Source organism: Capra hircus, chromosome 6 (genome assembly GCF_001704415.2).
Source record: "Capra hircus breed San Clemente chromosome 6, ASM170441v1, whole genome shotgun sequence".
NCBI classification, from domain to species: Eukaryota; Metazoa; Chordata; class Mammalia; order Artiodactyla; family Bovidae; genus Capra; species Capra hircus.
The window spans coordinates 93,742,036-93,761,555 of NC_030813.1; the positions used below are offsets into that span (position 1 = coordinate 93,742,036).

The following is a 19,520-nucleotide window of genomic DNA, read 5'->3' on the forward strand; positions in this document are numbered from 1 at the left end:
TCTAGCTATTAATACATAGCTCATGTGAGGCCAGATTGTCTTCACATATTTCAGCCAAAACAACATATCACAACTGATGGAAAATAGAAGCAATTATGAGAATCTACTTCTTTTCTAGCAATTTGCCAAAATGTAAAACAAGGCCAACTCTCTTTTTGGGTGGATATGAATATAGGTGTTTTCACTAAAAAATATGTTACTTATGTTAACATGTAATGAGTTGCTCATTTCTCTCTTAAAATGAATTAGTAAATATCTATATTTTTTTCATTAAAAAAATTGTTCATTGTAGCATATCACAGTGTTAACTTTAATACGGTAAATATTGATAGATATAAATCACATAAAATGAAAGCTTTGAGACATCTTTAATTTTTAAGTCCTGAGGACACATAGCTTGAGAATTGCTGGTCTAGGCTATCTTACTTGTTATGTTTCAAGATCACAGAGGCCACCAAGTGTCCTCCCCCAGAGGGCAGTGGGTGCCCAGGGGCAGCAGTCTACTTAAGGCTCAGGTAAGGGCTCCTGCAGCACACGCTTCCCCGACCCAGAGGGTGACTGCCTCCTCCCTGTGACCGCCGCCTGCCAGTTCAGTGGTTCCATCTTGCTAGAGCTTGTGTTTCTCTCTTCCAACTCCTAGGACCGCAGTCAGCCAGAGGTAACTGACAAGTACTTCCATGACGTGCCCTTTGAAGCCCATTTTGCTTCCGAGTTGCCTGATTTCCAAGTGGTCAGCAGCATGCCAGGCGTGGATGGATTTACTCTGAAGGTAGACGCGCTCTATAAGGTGAGTGTGGTGAGAAGAACAGAAGTAGAGCACCAATTCACTTTAAAGGTTACAAAGAGGAGGATGACATCTTCTCTGCAATGCCAGTTTCTTTTTATAGCATTCTTGCTGGCAGGTCTTTTTATTGTTGTTAAACTTACCATTGTTCAACCACTAAGTCCTGTCGAACTCCTTGTGACCCCATGGACTGCAGCACGCAAGGCTTCCCTGTCCTTCACCGTCTCCCAGAGTTCACCCAAGATCATGTCCATCGATTTGGTGATGCCATCCAACCATCTCATCCTCTGTTACACTCGTCTTTTGGCTTCCGTCTTTCCAAGCATCGGGGTCTTGGCTTCCCTGGTGGCTCAGACAGGAAAGAATCTGCCTGCCATACAGGAGACCTGGGTTCAATCCCTGGGTTGGGAAAATCCCCTGTAAAAGGGAATGGCAACCCACTCTGTTATTCTTGCCTGGAAAATTCCAAGGACAGAGGAGCCTGGCAGACTATAGTCCACAGGGTCACAAACAGTCGGACATGACTGAGCAACTAACATACTCACCTCAAGTTTTATCATCTAGCCAATAGACCAAAGCAATAATAAAATTCTTTAATTCACATATAGTCTCATCATGGCTCTGTGCAGCACCAGCTATTTTTCACAATCATGTGGAAATATTTAGCAAAATCATAAATACAATCCAGTGATTTCGAATAGCAAGAATTACTAGTATTTGATAAGCAAAAATACTCTTAAGTCCAAGTAATAAGCATGAATTTCCAAGATCAATTTCTACTCTTCTCCATCTTCAAATAGTAAGTCATGACCTTGAATTTCAGAACTATTATCACTCTTCAGAAATTGTTTCAAAATCATGGAGGGTCTCAATGGGCGGCAGATGAAAGGGAAATAAAATGCTTGATGACATAACCACTCAGAAGATGATCCAAAAAGTGTTCAGATTTAGCAAATTTTTATCAAGTGTCTGTTTATTATGCGCAGAGTAGGTGTTTAATGAATCTTTATTGAATGACTCTATTTTAGCTAAAGTTCATCAACGAATAGTAAATTAGCATACAAACCAGTGGAAGGTCACTGGGAATGAATTGGTTATTAATACTATTACTCTACTTATGTCAATAAAGACCAACAAATCGTAAGCATTCACTAAGCTACAGAAACCCTAAAAGATAAATTCTTAGGGCTATTTCATGGACAAGTATGGAAACAGAAAAAAACATGAATATTTGCCCTAAGATCACTTTAATTTGGAAATAGACTAGAATCCCAAAATATTTGGTTCAGTTCTCTATTCAGACACCAACCATTGCTAATGCTTTTCTTTTTCTTTCTTTCTTTTTTCTATACTTCATCAAAACCTTTATTCTGCTACAGTTTTAGTGGCATACTTACTAATCCTTAAATGAACCACGCGTAGTCTTATCTCAACATTTTTTAAAGGAGGCCAGTGACCAGTGATAGTCTGATTTATTCTATGACTTTTAAAAAAAGATTCTTTCTTTAGTGGGTCAGTTCCCTTTCTTTTTTTTTAATTGAAATATATTTGATATACAATGTTATGTTAGTTTCACATGTGATACATGGTGATTTGACTTTTGCATTTATTATGAAATGATCAGTGTGGTAAATCTAGTAACCATCTGTACCCATACAAAGTTATTACAGTATTAAAGGCCATATTCCTTATGCTGTGTATTACATCTCATGACTTCTTTATTTTATAGCTGGAGGTTTGTACCTCTTGAGCCCCTTCATGTATCCCGGCCCCCCACCCCCTCCTTCATCTGGCAACTACCTATTTATTCTCTGTATCTGAATCTGTTTTCATTTTGTTTTGCTTGTCTTTTTTTTTTTAAATTCCACATATAAGTAAAATCATATGGTATTAGTCTTTCTCTGACTGACTTATTTCACTTAGTATAATACTTTCTAGGGCTTCCCAGGTGGCTCAGTGGTAAAGAATCTGCTTGCCAATGTAGGAGACACAGATTTGATCCCTGGGTTGGGAAGATCCCCTGGAGGAGGAAATGGCAACCCATTCCAGTATTCTTACCTGGAGAATCCTATGGACAGAGGAGCCTGGTAGGCCACAGTCCATGGGATCGCAAAGAGGTGGAAATGACTAAGTATAGCCTGTACAGCCTAATAATTTCTAGGTCCATACATGTTGGCACAAATGGCTAGTTTTTTTTTTTTATAGCTGAATAGTATTCCATTGTATGCATATATATATATATACGCTGCTGCTAAGTCGCTTCAGTCATGTCCGACTCTGTGTGACCCCATAGATGGCAGCCCACCAGGCTCCCCCGTCCCTGGGATTCTCCAGGCAAGAACACTAGAGTGGTTTGCCATTTCCTTCTCCAATGCATGAAAGTGAAAAGCGAAAGTGAAGTCGCTCAGTCATGTCTGACTCTTCGCGACCCCATGGACTGGAGCCTCCCAGGCTCCTCCATCCATGGGATTTTCCAGGCAAGAGTACTGGAGTGGGGTGCCATTGCCTTCTCCGATATGGAAATATATACACACACATACACACACACACACACACACACACACCACATCTTCCTTTTCCTTTCATCTGATGGACATGCAAGTTGTTTCCATATCCTGGCTATTGTAAATAATGCGGCTGTGAACGCTGGTGTAGCTAATGCTTTTCTTGAAGCCATTTACCCACGGAAGCTTGTGGTGGGCAGTGGTCTTCCCGTCCCCTTCCTCGGGTGGTCTGCGGGCATCAGCGACATGTTCAGTTCATCTCCCGTCTCCTCCTCCTGCAGGTGGAAGCAGGACACCAGTGGTACCTTCAGGTGATCTACGTCATTGGTCCTGATACCATCTCAGGCCCCAGGGTCCAGCGCTCTCTCACGGCCCCTCTGAGGCGCCACCGAAGGGACCTGGCAGACCCCAGTGGCTGGCTGAGCCTTGACGAGTCCCTCATCTATGACAATGAGGGAGACCAAGTCAAGAATGGCACCAATATGAAGTCCCTGAACCTGGAGATGCAAGAGCCCATCGTAGCTGCTTCTCTCTCCCAAACCGGGGCGTCTGTCGGCAGCGCCCTTGCTGCCATCATGCTCCTACTTCTGGTGTCTTTGGTGGCTTGTTTCATCACCAGGAAATGCCAGAAACAGAGGAAGAAGCCGCCCACGGGGGACATTCTGGAGGAATACCCTCTGAATACCAAGGTGGACATGCCCAAGCGGGGCACAGACAGGGTGGAGAAGAATGTGGACAGACAGTACTGCACCGTGCGCAATGTGAACGTACTTGGTGAAGCCGAGGGCACCTATGTGTTCAAAGGTGCGAAAGTAAAGAAATTGAATCTGGAAGTCAGAGTTCACAACAATTTACAGGATGGAACAGAAGTTTAATGGAGGAGACCCATTGTGTATTTTTTTTCCTAAAGTCATTTTTATAAAACAGGGGGGAAAATACTGATATTTTTATAATCTTGCCAATTAAAAAGGGAATACGATAGCGTTCAGTGGCGGAAGGCACACATCACTTGCATCAACTCACAACTGAGCTACCTCATGGGACAAAGAACCACTGAGACCCCAGAGGATGGAAGGAGTTCTTTCCGTGGATCCCATTAACAGTCTCTGCAGCTGCAAACTGTTCCTTCTGTAAGGCTAGTCTTGGAAAGCCAGTGTTCAGAGTTAGGACGTGACTTAGGTCAGCGGAGGGAGCGCACAGGGATGTACTGAAAGGTCTCAGAGGCAGAAAGGTGGGGGTGGGGCGGGGCGAGGTGAAGGGGGGGCAGTGCTTTTGGTCTCCACTCCCCCACCCTCCCCTCCAGCTCCAGCTCCCTTCTGCTTGCGCTTTTCCTGGGCGTCTGAACCGCAGAGTTCACATTGCTGATGCACAGATTCCGCTCAGAATTCTGCTAATCAGCACCTATGTGTTTGCTCGTGCATCCAGTTGACAGTCTGCACTCTTTGTACTCTGACTGTACTTTGCATCACCAGCCCTTTTCACCTGGGGGTTTAAACTGCTCTGGACTAGAGCATTTCTCCGAGAAACCTCAGCCTCTCCTGTCAGGCATCAGGCATGGGGGAAACCCCCTCCCACTTTATGAGGGGGCACTGAAACCTGGGGAGAAGGAAGGACCTGGCAGGTGTCTCAGAGCACATCAGAGAGGCTCTGCGCCCTCGGCCCAGGGGATGTCCTTGTGCCCAGCTGGTTTACACTGCAGCCAGGAGGCATCCTCCCCAGGCAAGATCGCTGCACTGTGCCCCTTTAGCCAACATTGCCTGTGGGTGCTTGACCCACCTACCACAGTTCCTGCTGCCCCAGGCTTTTCCCAGTCCCGTAATAGACAAGCCCTGTGCTTTGCTAGCTGTGGGGCTTTTATTTTGTTAGGGCTTCAGAGAAGTCAGTGATTCGTTTGAATAAAGCCAATCAGGAGAAAGCTCAGGCCCCAAGTAAAATCAGAGTTGAGGATTCCCTGGTACTCACAGCACAAAAGTGCTAGTGCTCACAGCAGACAGGGTACTCGCTCAGCAAATAAAGGCCGGGCTTCCGGTACAGTATTTCAGGGATTTCTCTTTGGGGGTTCTTTTTTTGGTAGCTCAGGCACTTATTTTACCATATCAGCACAGCACATGATAAGGCCATGAACACATGGCTTTAAAACGATTTAGTGTTCGAATAGCAGCTTAATGATGTAGTATGTAGTGTGCACACCACTTGCTTTTGTGTTGTTTTATTTCTGCTGAGTTGGCAAAAACATAAGCATGCATGTCATGTTGTTTTGAACTGGAGGCCCCTTTCTGTTGTTCGAGAGGAAAAGACACTTCCCCTTCCTGACATCCGTCACACCTTTACTGCTGAGCAAATCGCGGAGCATTCACACTGTGTAATATTTGTATTAGAGTTGAGCCTCACTCTGAGAACATTCCACATTGGAAGCACTTTGGTCCTCAAAGCTAGAAAGAATGAACCATATAAGGTTTCAGGCATCTCTGCTGGAGTCCAAGCTCCTTGAGAGGAGGGCGGGCGTTAGCCATGTCTTGGATTCTCCAGCAGTGCCTGGCACATCACACGCACTCCAGGAATATGTGTTAAGTGAACAAATAAATGATGTCATGGGTGAAGGATAGAGGAGTCAATTTAGGGAAGAGGGGAGAGAGTATGGTGCCAATATCATAAGGGCAAGTAGAGAAAAAAATAACCCTCCTACTTGGATCATAAAATAATCTTCTTGTTGGGGCAGAGAAGCAGCACTCGACACAGGCGTGAATCTGGCATGGACTGCAGGAGGGCTGAACCAAGAAGCTGGCATAGCATATTAACAGGAGGTGAGACTGTGAGGCAGTCTCCTGAGCAGGACAGTTGGAGGAGAGTTTGATGAGCATTCCAAGATGAGTGTGAGTTTCTAGGGAAGGGAGAGTTGGAGAGATTGGGCCCCCGAACCCGATTCTCCTGCCTCTTCAGGTGAGACCTGCTGGGGTGTTTGGAGGTGGAATGTCTCTACTGGCCTCATGAACACCCAGAACTGGTGTTTCATGACCGGAGAGCTCATCAACCCAGCACAGAATTCTCTCCAGAGCAATGAAGCAAAGAACCCGCCTGCCAATGCAGGAGACACAGATTCAGTCCCTTCGTGGGGAAGATCCCCTGGAGAAGAAAATGGCAACCCACTCCAGTATTCTTGTCTGGAGAATCCCATAGACAGAGGAGCCTGGTGGACTACAGTCCATGGGGTCGCAAGAGTCAGATAGGACTTAGCAACTAAACAAAAACAACCTATATGAGAAGGTTGCCACTATTTCTGCCAGGACAGAGCCAGTCACTCGCGGAGCAACTTTTGCTGGGGCCTGTTGTGTCTCACCACTCCTAGATCCCTGAGTGCTTGCATGTGAAAGCAGCAGCTCCCCACTTGCTGGGAGAGCCTTCTGGCACAGCCCTTCCAATCCTACTAAACAGGGCACATGGGTGGGAAGAGTGAGGACAGGAGGCAGAAGGGGGCTGGTGTGGGAAGGAGTGGAGGCTGATCTCAGCGCGCTCCTAGCAGCCTCTGTGGAAGGGTCTCAAGTGACACGGGCAGCGTCTATGTGGACCATGAGATAGTGAGTTGTCAGTGTGAAAGGGAAGTCCTTGGGACCATTTGTGCCCCCCTTCCTTTCTATCCTCCACCTCTACCACATACACTTCATCCTTCTCTAGTGGATGCACACGTGTGAAATAGGAGGTGTTCAGAGATGTAAAGCGGAGACGGACTACTTCGATACAGAATTTTTCATTTCATTTTATACATCATACATATGAGGAAGCAGAAAATTTGCTGACTGACCTGGGATGCTATTCCAGTCAAAGCTCTCCTTTCAATTCTAACTCACTCACGAAGGCCTTGTGTGTGTTTTACTAACCTTTCCTACCATGCCTTTAGGTGAACAGGAACAAAAGCCCCTCAGGGGTTGCTATTTGCTATCACAAGCTGGCTGTGAAGATTCAAAGAAAGAAGAGTCTGTACCTTTTCCCTCTGATTGTGCCCCAGGCCTCCTGGCCTCGTGCGGATTCTTATGGGGAGATGCAGAAAGAGTGTGGGAATGTGTTTGCACAATCTTACGATATCTAGTCTTGGTGTACCCTAGGTATTCATTCTCAGATACTACACACCTGCTCAGACTTGAGTAAAACATCTGTGGTGCTGTCAACCTGATTCCTTGACTCTGAAATGATTTTTGTATTTCCAATACCAATCTGTGTGTTATGAATTTCTGATTTCTCCAATAGCATATGCCACTATATAAATTTGTATTAATAAATGACAGCCTGTGTTTTATTTGCTGTGTTCATCTTACTAGATTCTTTATCTCATCAACATAAGACAAGTGCTATGGAGATGGCAAAATCATTCTAAAATTTGAGACAGATTTTTTTGGAGAAAATCCCTCTGAAGGGGTTGTATCTGAGACATTCACTACTTGGGCTAAGGTCAAGAATAAGTTACCTATCCTCGTATTATCATAGTTCTTCTTTTGCTCTCCATTGAAACCCCAGGAAAAGAATAATTAAAATTTTCGTGTGCAAAAGATGATCATCGATGCTGTATTTATCATCATAAAACCTCAGGACACTTGAAATAGTGTGAAAATGACTATGTCCTTTTATGCAGGCACAAAGTTTATTTTAATATTTATTTTTATTTCTTTATTTGGCTGTACCAGGTCTTGTTGTGGCACATGGGATCTTTAGTTGTGGCATGTGGGATCTAGTTCCCCAACCAGGGATCAAACCCGGGCGCTCTGCATTGGGAGTGTGGAGTCTCAGCCACTGGCCCACCAAAGAAGTCACTGGACACAAAGGTTTGTGTCCATAACTCACCCTGCAACTGACAAATCTCCAAATAAGAATTTATTGGCCGGTGCAGGAAAAATGGCAGAGTCAGAATGAAACTGAGGCCAGGCATTCTGCACGCCTGTCCTCCCTGAGAAACCAATGACAGTAATCACCAAGGCTCTGTTGGTACATTCTAACAGCACATTTGCAAACCCAGCAAGACTTGAGAAAGATTTTTCATGAAATCCAGGGAAAAGATGCCACAACCTAACCTAGGGTTTCCTTTTCCTTCGATGTTGCCATGGGCTTTGTGTAAACTTAACTTCCTCAGAATTTCCTATGATTGTTCTTTGCCTAAAAGCAGGCCTTCAGCCCCAGAGTGTATTTCTCTTGGGCCCATGAAGAAGCTGATTCAGGAACCAATCTATGAATTGCCAAGAGTTGCCATCAGAATGCTTCTTGAGACCTGAAATTTCATGGAAACTTGGAGGAAAGTGGTAGAAAATTAGTTCTCATTTAGATTTTGCGGTATCTCAGACTTGGGTTTTGAAGAAACATAATGAGAGCAGGTGAGGGAAACTATAGAGAACATCCTACTAGATTTAACCCCATGAAATTGCTAATTTTGTAAGTCAAAACAGTCCAGGATCAGTAGTTTACACCTCTCAACCTAATATTTAGATGCCACAGTGTGTACTAAAGATTCTATCCCAAGTTTCCCTGATGGTCTAGTGGTTAAGAATCCACCTGCCGATGCAGTGAACACCAGTTCAGTCTCTGGTCCGGAAGATCCTACATGCTGTAGGGCAACTAAGCCTGTGAGCCACAACTACTGAGCCCACGGACTTCAACTACTGAAGCCCAAGCATCCTGCAGCCTGTGCCCCGCAGCAAGAGAAGCCCCTGCAGTGAGAAGCCTGGGTAACACAGAGAGTAGCCCCAGTTTTCCTCAACTCGGGAGAGCCTGTGTGCACCAGTGAGGACCCAGCGAAGTCAAAACTAAATAAATAACTTTTAAAAAAAAGGAAGTTTCTATCCCCAAATGAGTCCGTGATAGCTCTAACCAGGAGCACACTGCAGCTAGCCCAGGTAAAATCCTAGGGACAGTGTCAATATCATATTGGGCACACAGGTGGCGCTAGTGGTAAAGAACCCTCCTGCCAATGAAGAGACTCGAGACGGTTTTATCCTTGGGTTGGGAAGAACCCCTGGAGGAGGGTATGGCAACCGACTCCAGTATTCATACCTGGAGAATCCCATGGACAGAGGAGCCTGACGAGCTACAGTCCATGGGGTCGCAAAGAGTCGGACACAACTGAAGCAACTTAACATGCACACATGCCAGTCAAGATCAATGATTTCTTCACCTTCTCTACCTCATTCAGTCCTGGTTATGACCCTGTAAAATAGGTGAAGATCATTGTCCTGGACAATTTTCTGTGAATGTTCCACATGAATCCCAGGATTTCAAGTATTTGCACAAACTGATATTGCTTAAATGTGGTCCAAAGCTCCTATACCTCTGATTTAATGCTTGTCCCAAAAAATCCAGCCACTTGATTGGTACAAGAAAATAGCCCCATGGTGCAACTCTCTCTAAAAAAAAAAAAAAAAAAAAACACAGCTAACAGAATTTTATCCCCATGGTCATTTTAATTTAAGGCTGCAGGCTACAGACCATGGGGTCACAAGGAGTTGGACACAACTGACCACACACACAGCACCAAACTCCAAGACCAGCAAGTCAGAAAAGTTTATTAGAATCCAGGCTTTGGGAGAGTGTCTGTAAATTGTTAAATAAAATTTTTAAAAAATGTTTCACAATGTCTCCCTTAAACATTCCAACTAAATTAGGAATGTGTCCAAAATGAACTAGCGCTCAACACCAGTAACTCACAGAAGTCATTGGGCTGCTTATTCTGTTTGCCTTCACACCAGTCCTCTGCCCCAGTTCCTATGCGCCAGGGAACTGGCTTCCCGAAATTGCTTCTCCAAAGCTTTCTTGGGCCCTTGGCCTCTACCCTCCCCCCAGTGCTTTGCCCTGGTTGTGGCCATGCTTGCATCCCTCCTAGGCCACAGGTCCTGTTGGGCAACTCTCTCCCATTTGATTATCATTTCCTATGATTTTCTAATATGACTTCGCACTACAATGTTATATTTGACTCTCAAGTTGTTCTTTTTAGTAGAGAGGAAAGGGGCATAGGAAAGGCAGCTTCTTATAAAACTACAGCGTTCTTCAATGCATTCAGAATGGTGAAAGTTTCATCAAACAGTCTTTTCTGGGGTTTTTTTGGATGATGATAAACATAGTTTCTGGGATCCTAATATTTATCATTCTTATTTTACCATCTAAAATTTACTTCTGAGAAAATTCATCCTTTGAGGGAAAAGCATTAATTTTACAAATACACTGCAGCATGATTCTAGTTTAAATGGTGATAACTGGGCAATTGTCACAACTAGAAAACCTAAAAAAACAAAGTGCATTTTGTTTTCAAGTTGTCATCCGGAAACCAAAGAGGTTAAATTCTGAACCTGGAGCAACTAAAATAAATCCATGTAAACACCACGTGTTACTATATCCTTCTGGGTAGAAATCTAACTTTATTACTTCCTGGTTGTGTGGGACACAACTGGCAGAAGTTACTGAATGCCACTGAGCCTGTCTCTGAATTTGCAAAATACAGGTAATCACACACACCTAATTTAAGCTCTTCTGTAGACATGAAATAAGCCAATATATGCCAAGTGCATTTCTCAATGTCATATAAATTATGGGCTCTCAATACATATCCCCCTGTTGCTCCCATAATAATCCCAGAATGTTCCAGGATGAGTTGGGACTTGATAATCTATTGTAGCAGTCCCTGAATGGGAGTCAAAATGGAAGGCTGTTCTATCTTGGCAGAAAACTCAACATGTTAGATTTGGAAGTCAGGTGGTTCCGGGGCACTGATTGACAAGCAAGACCACCTCTCTGCTTTCTCTATTGAAGCTCCTCTTCCATTTAAGGAAGGATGTCCTCTTAAACAGGCTTCCCTGGTGGCTCAGCAGTAAAAGATCCACCTGCAGAGCAGGAGATGCAGGAGACCTGGGTTCCATCCCTGGGTCGGGAAGATCCCCTGGAGGAGGGCATGGCAACCCACTCCAGTATTCTTGCCTGGAGAATCCCATGGACAGAGCAGCCTGGCAGGCTACAGTCCATGGGATTGCAAAGAGGTGGACACGACTGAGCGAATGACACACTTTGATCCAAACCAAAAGTTCAGAATCTGCACCTTTCAAAGCATGGTATAATGGCTTTGCAATAGCCCAAAGTTTGGTTTCCATATGTGACAAAATCCCAACATTCCTAGGAAAACCTTGGAGTTGTCACAGGCTTTTTGGTCTGTTCTAGATTTAATAATTTGCTAGTTTCTCTAATTTTAAAATAACTCATCATTTGGCCACCAATAAATTATAAAAAGACCTCTTATAGGCCTAACGCAAACAAACACACAATAGAACAGCCTAGGAAGATCAGACAGAAATTTTACATCTCAAAGATACATAAAAGCATACGTTTCCCTCTAGGAAGTCTTTGTTTAAAGTTACCAGGCCAGCTTCTCCTTTAAAAAAAAAAAAATCACCTTAATTACATACACAATAAAAAGATCTCCCTCAAAAAAAATTTTTATGTGTGTGTGAGCACTTTCAATTTCCAATTAAATAAATACTTGTCATAACTATAGGTTGCTAGTAATCTAGGATTTTTCCTAGGGGACTCAGATGAAATCTTAGAATAAGTGCTTCCCATTCTAGCTCAAGCAGTTAGGGTCTGATGTCTGTGCTCACAAACCAAAGTAAACAAGCCAAACCATGATAGCAGGAAGTCACTAAAAACAAAACAAATGGCAAAGAGATGCTCAGAAATCCAAAAACGAAATGGCAAGAATGCCCCAAATATGACTTTTGAGTCCCACTAAGCCTGTGACATATGTCCAAAGCAGCACGTTATAAATAGGGACCCCCTTCTATAGAGAGACACCCCCAAACTGGAACTGCATCATTTCCTCAAACGGAAAACATCACGAGGTGCACACCCAGGGGACTTATCTAAATACTAGTGAGTGTCTCCATACACAAGACGCCCCATTTCTGATCCTCCAATATCCAGTGTTTCTGGGGTGGAAAGTTCAGGAAAAGTACACTCAGCCTTGGCAGCTGAAAGGGTAATTTCTCTCCTTTTCTCCATCACAGTCCCAGAGTTCTGCAGCCAAGTTGGCAGGCGGGTTGGTGTGATCCCAGCGCTGCCCTATGAAAAGAGTCCCTGGTGTTCCCATAGCCAAGAGGCCCTGTGGGGCCAACTTGCCGGACAAGTCCCCCAAATTGTTGCCAACCAAAATCTTGGCTTTTTCTGCCCACTGAAGCTGATTTAAAAATATGGAAACAAAGTTTGGAGGTAATAGAAAGGTGGCTTTATTTCTCAGCCAGCAGAGAGGGCTGCCTCTCACCCCCAACCCCACCATGAGGAGTCTAGGGGATGACAGCTCGCAGTCAGGCGTCACCAATGAGGAACAAAGGTGTTAGGATCTTGCCAAAGACACGATAGGCTGGCATCAGTAACCCAGCAATTGAGCCTTGTAGTTTGGTGGCTCTGAGTCCTTCTTTCTGATATGTAGCTACAAGGGGAAGGAAGTGTTGCAAGGGTAAGCAAAGGATAATAGGAGCAAACTTTGGCGCCTGCATAGTTAGGGGGCAGAAAAGCAAGTTTAGTTGCAGATAGGCAGAGTTAGGAGCAATTAAAGTAAAAAAGAAAGAATGAAAAAAAAAAAACAACTAAGGATGTTCAGGCCTACTCACTGTTCCCTTTTATCTTTTCTGGTCTCAGGAAAGGGAAGGAAAAACTCATTCCTCGTTTTCCTTTTCACTGCAACGTGGGGACTGTCTCATCTTTGAATCCACAAGGCCAGAACAAAACACGCATTGCAAAATATCTGAAAAAAACTTAAAGTGACGGAGAAGTGAAAATGGAAGACACGGGGTTTCACTATGAGGAGGAGAAAGGAGGGTGGGAAAGTTTAGAGATTGCCCTTACACTCCATCCGGGAGGTCTAAGACGCACGTGTGGGGAACTGCAGCCCGGGGACCCGGGGCGCGGCTTCCCTTTTCCGGCCGCCAGGGGCGAGCAGGTGGAGCCGGGAGGAGGCGGAGGGGCGGGAGGAAGGGGTGCGGTCCCGGGGCGGGCTGCCGGGCGGGAGGGAGCGCGGAGCAGCGTCCCGGGGCGCACTCCCTCGCTGGCAGCTCTTCCGCACGCCGGCTCCCGGGGCGGCTCCCTAGGTAAGTTCAGCCTCCCCACGCCCAGCCGCAAGCCTCTCCCGCTGCCCTCGCTGCCCTGCGGCCCGAATCCGCGGGTGAGCGTTGACCTTCCCCCGCGAGCGCAGCGCCGGGCTGGCACCCACGGCGCGGACCGACCCGGCTGCAGGGTGCAGGGTCCCAGGGGGATGGGCCGGCATGGAGTCCACGGCCCCGGTTTCAGAATCGAGGAAGCCGAGGCCCCAGGCAGCAGAAGTGCCTGCCCTGAGAGGGTCACCCGGTCCTGGTCAGGGCGGGGCGCACGCTGACCAGCTTTTCATCCCAGCGAGCGGGGCGGGGATGCATTTGACCATCTTCGTCTCCCCAACTCTGAAGGTCTTGGGAACAGAAAAAGAACGGGGGGTTAGAATGGCCCGTCCGGTGCCTGGTGTCTCCGGAGCCTGGTGTCTCCGGAGTAGTTCTGAACTCGGTTCTGAGGACTTGGAAACCCACCCATCCTTGTGAGCACGTCTTCCTCCTCACGTAGGCACTTAATTTTATTTCACTTGACTTTTTAAGGATTTGAAAGTATGTTTAGATATTGAGCGTTAGGAGCCCCAGAAGTTTGCCTTTCCTTCAAAAGACTCACCTTTTTCTTTGATTACAATAGTCTGATTCACTGGACGTGAATCATTCCCCTGGCATTTGAGTCAACAGATAGGGGATCTGAGTCCTGATTGCATCTGACCATATATAGGAAATTGTGGTTTCCCCCCGGTCAAGAAGGTTCAGGGTCGCTGGAGGCCCCTTTGGCTGCTGCTAAGAAGGTTGTTATCTACATCTGTGACTTTATTTCGGTTTTGTTAAGTAAGTTCATTTGGGAGGAAGGAGGGGGAGGGATAAATTAGGAGATTGGAATCACCCTATACACACTGCTGCTGCTGCTGCTGTTAAGTGCTTCAGTCGTGTCCAACTCTGTGCGACCCTATAGATGGCAGCCCACCACGCTCCCCCGCCGGTGGGACTCTCCAGGCAAGAACACTGGAGTGGGTTGCCATTTCCTTCTCCAATGCATGAAAGTGAAAAGGGAAAGTGAAGTCGCTCAGTCGTGACTTAGCGACCCCATGGACTGCAGCCCACCAGGCTCCTCCATCCATGAGATTTTCCAAGCAAGAGTACTGGAGTGGGGTGCCATTGCCTTCTCCACTATACACACTACTATATATATATATATTTAAAAAATAGATAACTGATAAGGACATGTATAGCACAGAGAACTCTACTTAGTACTGTGCAATGGCCTGTGTGGGAAAAGGAAAAAAAAAAGAGTGGCTATAGGTATAATAGATTCACTTTGCTCTATACATGAAACTAACACAACACAGTGAATCAACTATCTCAAATAAATAAAAATTAAAAAAGAAGACAGTTGTAACATGGCAGGCTAAATTCTTATCAAGGATTTGTGTTCCACATAGACAGACTTTGCCCTTTGGAGTAGGTATTTCACAACTTTTAAAAAATCAACTTCGTGAAAATTGTAACTCATAAAAACATTACGCCATTTGCTGTCATGAAGGCAGAAAACTTCAGACAGATAAGAAAACGAATTGAAAGATGTAAAGAAAACCAGAGGGCTTCCCTGATAGTTCAGTTGGTAAAGAATCTGCGTGCAATGCAGGAGACCCTGGTTCGATTCCTGGATCCGGCAGATCCCCTGGAACAGATAGGCTATCCACTCCAGTATTCTTAGGCTTCCCTTGTAGCTCAGCTGGTAAAGAATCTGCCTGCAATGCAGGAGGTCTGGGTTCGATCCTTGGGTTGGGAAGATCCCCTGGAGAAGGGAAAGGCTACCCACTCCAGTATTCTGGCCTGGAGAATTCCATGGACTGTGTATCATGGGGTCACAAAGAGTCAGACAAGACTGAGCGACTTCCACTTTCAGAGAAGACCAGAGCCTCGTTCCCAGAAGCCTGTGGTTCTATAGAGACATTTGTTGAAATATAGGCACCAAAGAGGAAGTAAGGAATTGATGTGAACACTCTAATCTCTTTCAGAAAACGGTGTCTTAAGGTTCTGTCGTTGTGTCATTTAGACTCCACTGTGGAGTAATTCTTCACTTCTTAGTTCAGTTCAGTTCAGTCACTCAGTTGGGTCCGACTCTTTGCGACGCCATGAACCACAGCACGCCAGGCCTCCCTGTCCATCACCAACTCCCGGAGTTCACCGAAACCCATGTCCATTGAGTCGGTGAAGCCATCCAACCATCTCATCCTTTGTTGTTCCCTTCTCTTCCTGCCCTCAATCTTTCCCAGCATCAGAGTCTTTTCCAGTGAGTCAGCTCTTCGCATCAGGTGGCCAAAGTATTGGAGTTTCAGCGTCAACATCAGTTCTTCCAGTGAACACCCAGGACTGATCTCCTTTAGGATGAACTGGTTGGATCTCCTTGCAGTCCAAGAGACTCTCAAGAGTCTTCAACACCATAGTTCAAAAGCATCAATTCTTCAGTGCTCAGCTTTCTTTATAGTCCAGCTCTCACATCCATACATAACTACTGGAAAAACCATAGCCTTGACTAGATGGGCCTTTGTTTACAAAGTAATATCTCCACTTTTTAACATGCTGTCTAGATTGGTCATAACTTTCCTTCCAAGGAGTAAGCGTCTTTTAATTTTATGGCTACAATCACCATCTGCAGTGATTTGGGAGCCCCAAAAAATAAAGTCTGACACTGTTTCCACTGTTTCCCCATCTATTTCCCATGAAGTGATGGGACCAGATGCCATGATCTTCATTTTCTGAATGTTGAACTTTAAGCCAACTTTTCACTCTCCGCTTTCACTTTCATCGAGAGGCTCTTTAGTTCTTCTTCACTTCTTAAACCTGTGATAAATGTTCATAATTTATAAATTATACTGTATCAGCACATATTGGGGCTTCTCAGGTGGCTCAGCAGGTAAAGAATTCGCTTACAGTGCAGGAGATGTGGGTTCAATCCCTGGATTGGGACGATTCCCTGGAGTAGGGCATGGCAACCCACTCCGGTATTCTTGCCTGGAGAATCCCACGGACTGCAGTCTATAGGGTCACAAAGATTCGTACACGACTGAAGCCACTGAGCATGTAAGCACGTATTGAGCATTAGCTTTGACAGTGTATTGGCTGGGCACTTAGGTAAGTAAGAAACTTGGGGTTAAATGCACATCTTTGGAGTGTAACTGCCTAGGTTCAGTAGGGGACCACTCACTCCCTGTGTGGCTGGAATGTAGCCTCCGTTTCGCAGCCAAACTCTGGTTGGCGGAGCCTGCCCATGCGGAACCCCTGGGTTCCAGGAGCCAACTGTACCATGCCCTTGTGTATAAGGGATTTAAGCACCCTCAGATTTTGTTAAATGCTGGACGAGGTTGGGGAGAGGGCCTGGGACCATGGATATGAAGGAACTCTGGGACCATGGATGTGGAGGGACTGACTGTACCTTTCTATGCCTCAGCTTCCTCATTTGCAACTTGGAGATGTTATAAATGATACTCGGCTCTCCTGGATCATTGTGAGGCTTATATTGAATCATTTATTCATTCCATAGCATTTTTTTAGTACTTCTGTGCCCCAGTGAACAGACATGACGAAAATCTCTAGCCTTTCAGAATTGACCATATCGTGTTTTTGTATTATCTGCAACATAGTAGAAACTCAAAACATTTGCTCATATTATTAACACATATAATTTCATTTAATGCCAGAAGTGGCCATCCTCTCCCCCTTTTTACAAATGAGGAAACTGAGGCTCAAAGAGATTGTGTCTGGCTTTAAGGGGCAAAACCAGAACTAATGATATTTTGAATCCACTGTATGTTTAGAGGGATGTAACATTAGCTGTCATAACTAGAGAGTCAGCTGCCCTTCCGTAAGTGATTCTGAGAATATTGAGGCTAAATATTTCTAGGGACTAATAGTGTCGTTTCCTGTTGTACTTTACTGTGGGCTATCACTGAATGTTTAGAATATTTTGTTCCTGGGAAGAGTGGGAGCAACTTTTATTTCTAAGTCAACCCTGGATATTTGCCAGCACGTTTGAACAATGTCTACATATGACAGTGTGACTGGATTCCCAGTCAGGACTCTGTCAAAGAAATACCCCTTTATACCTACAGGCTCTACCAAGATATGGACCTTCCTCAAAAAGCAAGCATGTTTGTTTATAAAAGACTGTAGACTTGGAGCCTTGTAAAATGTAAATGGAGATTTCAGAAACACAAGGATTCAAACTGAAGCTAGTTAAAAATTGGAGAAGAGGGGACAGGTTTTTCCGTTCCCTGTGATGGTGGGAGGCTCCCCTGGTGACTCTGATGGTAAAGAGTCTGCCTGCAGTGCAGGAGACCCAGGTTCGAACCCTGGGTTGGGAAGATCCCTTGGAGAAGGAAATGGCAACCCACTCCGGTATTCTTGTGTGGAGAATCCCATGGACAGAGGAGCCTGTGGCTACAGTTCACGAGGTCACAAAGAGTCAAACATGACTGAGCGACTTATCTTTCTTGTAAACTTACGCTTTCCAGTAAACATATTTGCAAACTTTTTGAATAGAGAGTTTTTTTTCTTCTCTCTTGCTTTGAACCCTTCACAGGTCTAGCACAGGGCTTTACAGGTGATGCTAGTGGTAAAGAATCTGTCTGCCAATGCACAAAACACAAGAGATGCAGATTCAATTCCTTGGTCAGGAAGATCCCCTGGAGTAGGAAGGAAATGGCAACCTGCTCCAATATTATTGCTGGGGAATTCCACGGACAGAGGAGCCTGGTGGGCTACAGTCCATAGGGTCAAAAAAGAGTTGGACATGTCTGAACACAAACAGACACACACGGGTCTATCACAGTCCCTTGTAGCTAGTTATCAGCAAATATTTGTTTAGCAAATGGGGTACTTGATATTAGAGACAAGTCTTCTTCCTGAGTTGGTTTCTCTTTAAATATTGGCTTCTGTTTTCTGGGTTTAAGGATTAGACTGAGATTATTGTGCTCTGAATCCCGGGTTGATACCATTCAGTGCTTTATTTTTCTTTTAATAGGTTAGTGTGATCTCAACTCAAGAGAAAGGTGGGCTATCATGGCATCTATCTGGGTAAGTAAAAATCAAGCCTTTGTAACAGTAACTTATCCGAATCAAATCAAAGTACAGAAGATCAAAATGTTAAGAAAAAGTTGAAATTCGATAAAAAGTTCCTGTGAAAAATTAACATGCCCTCAAAGCTAGAGGATGTCTAAAAGTAAGAAAATATTAAAATGTATTGTAAAGGTACTTAGTTAAAATAATTTGTACTGATGCCAAAATAGAGAGGTCAATAACAGAATAAATTATGTGATGTGGGAATTTATTATAAGAAAAGACATTTTATATCAGAGAGGAGAAGGCTTATCTAATAAATGATATTATGAAAATGTCTAGCTATTTGAAGAAAAAGGTAAATCTGTATTCCATCTCTCCTCTTTCATGAAACTAAATTTCAGATATTTTATCCAGATGGATAAAATATTGAAATGAAAGAGACAAAATATGGGTAAATTTAAAAAATTATCTTGGAGTGGGAAAAGCAGTTACAACCATAATACAAACCAAAAGCCTAAAAGAAAAATATCGATCTATTTAACTACATACAAATTTATAATTTATGACAGCAAGCAATACTATTAGTGGAGTCAGAAGGGAACCCACAGGGGAAAAGCATTTGCAACACATTCAACAAAAGATTCATTTCATTAACATAAAAATAGCTTGAATAAATCAATACGAAAAGTGAACTTGATGAAAAAGCTTTTGAGGGACATGAATAGGATATGAAAAGAATTACAAATAACATGCAAAACGAATATATAAAAAGATGCTATACATCACTGAGAAATAAGGAAATGTAAATAACACAATGAGATATCATTTCTATCTAAGTATTGGTAAAGGTGAAAAAAATGTACAAAGACCAGTGTTGCAGAGGATGTGGGCTGAGAGGCACTCTCATATTCTGTTTATGGAAGAATAAACTTGGCACTCTTTGGGGATGGTATTTTGGCAATATCTATCAGTGTCTAAATGCACACCCCCTGTAACCCAGTAATTCCACTTCTAGGTATTTATCATACAAATAATACTTGCATAGTCAGTTCAGTTAGTTCAGGTGCTCAG

At 44.3% G+C, this 19,520-nt stretch overlaps 2 protein-coding genes across 3 annotated transcripts in view; both read left to right on the forward strand.

Annotated features, from left to right (window-relative positions):
• Positions 1–7,579, forward strand: part of FRAS1 (Fraser extracellular matrix complex subunit 1) — a 513,961-nt gene extending 506,382 nt beyond the window's left edge. The window contains exons 74-75 of the mRNA XM_018049625.1: positions 641–787; positions 3,570–7,579. Of these exons, the coding sequence (XP_017905114.1) occupies positions 641–787; positions 3,570–4,163 (741 nt within the window). The 3' untranslated portion in view covers positions 4,164–7,579. The remainder of the gene's footprint in view (positions 1–640; positions 788–3,569) is intronic.
• Positions 13,274–19,520, forward strand: part of ANXA3 (annexin A3) — a 74,242-nt gene continuing 67,995 nt past the window's right edge. Inside the window, exons 1-2 of one of the 2 annotated variants that reach the window (XM_018049627.1) lie at positions 13,274–13,394; positions 18,412–18,464. In XM_018049627.1, the coding sequence (XP_017905116.1) occupies positions 18,450–18,464 (15 nt within the window). In that variant the 5' untranslated portion in view covers positions 13,274–13,394; positions 18,412–18,449. The remainder of the gene's footprint in view (positions 13,395–18,411; positions 18,465–19,520) is intronic. The other variant, XM_018049626.1, reaches the window with a different exon arrangement.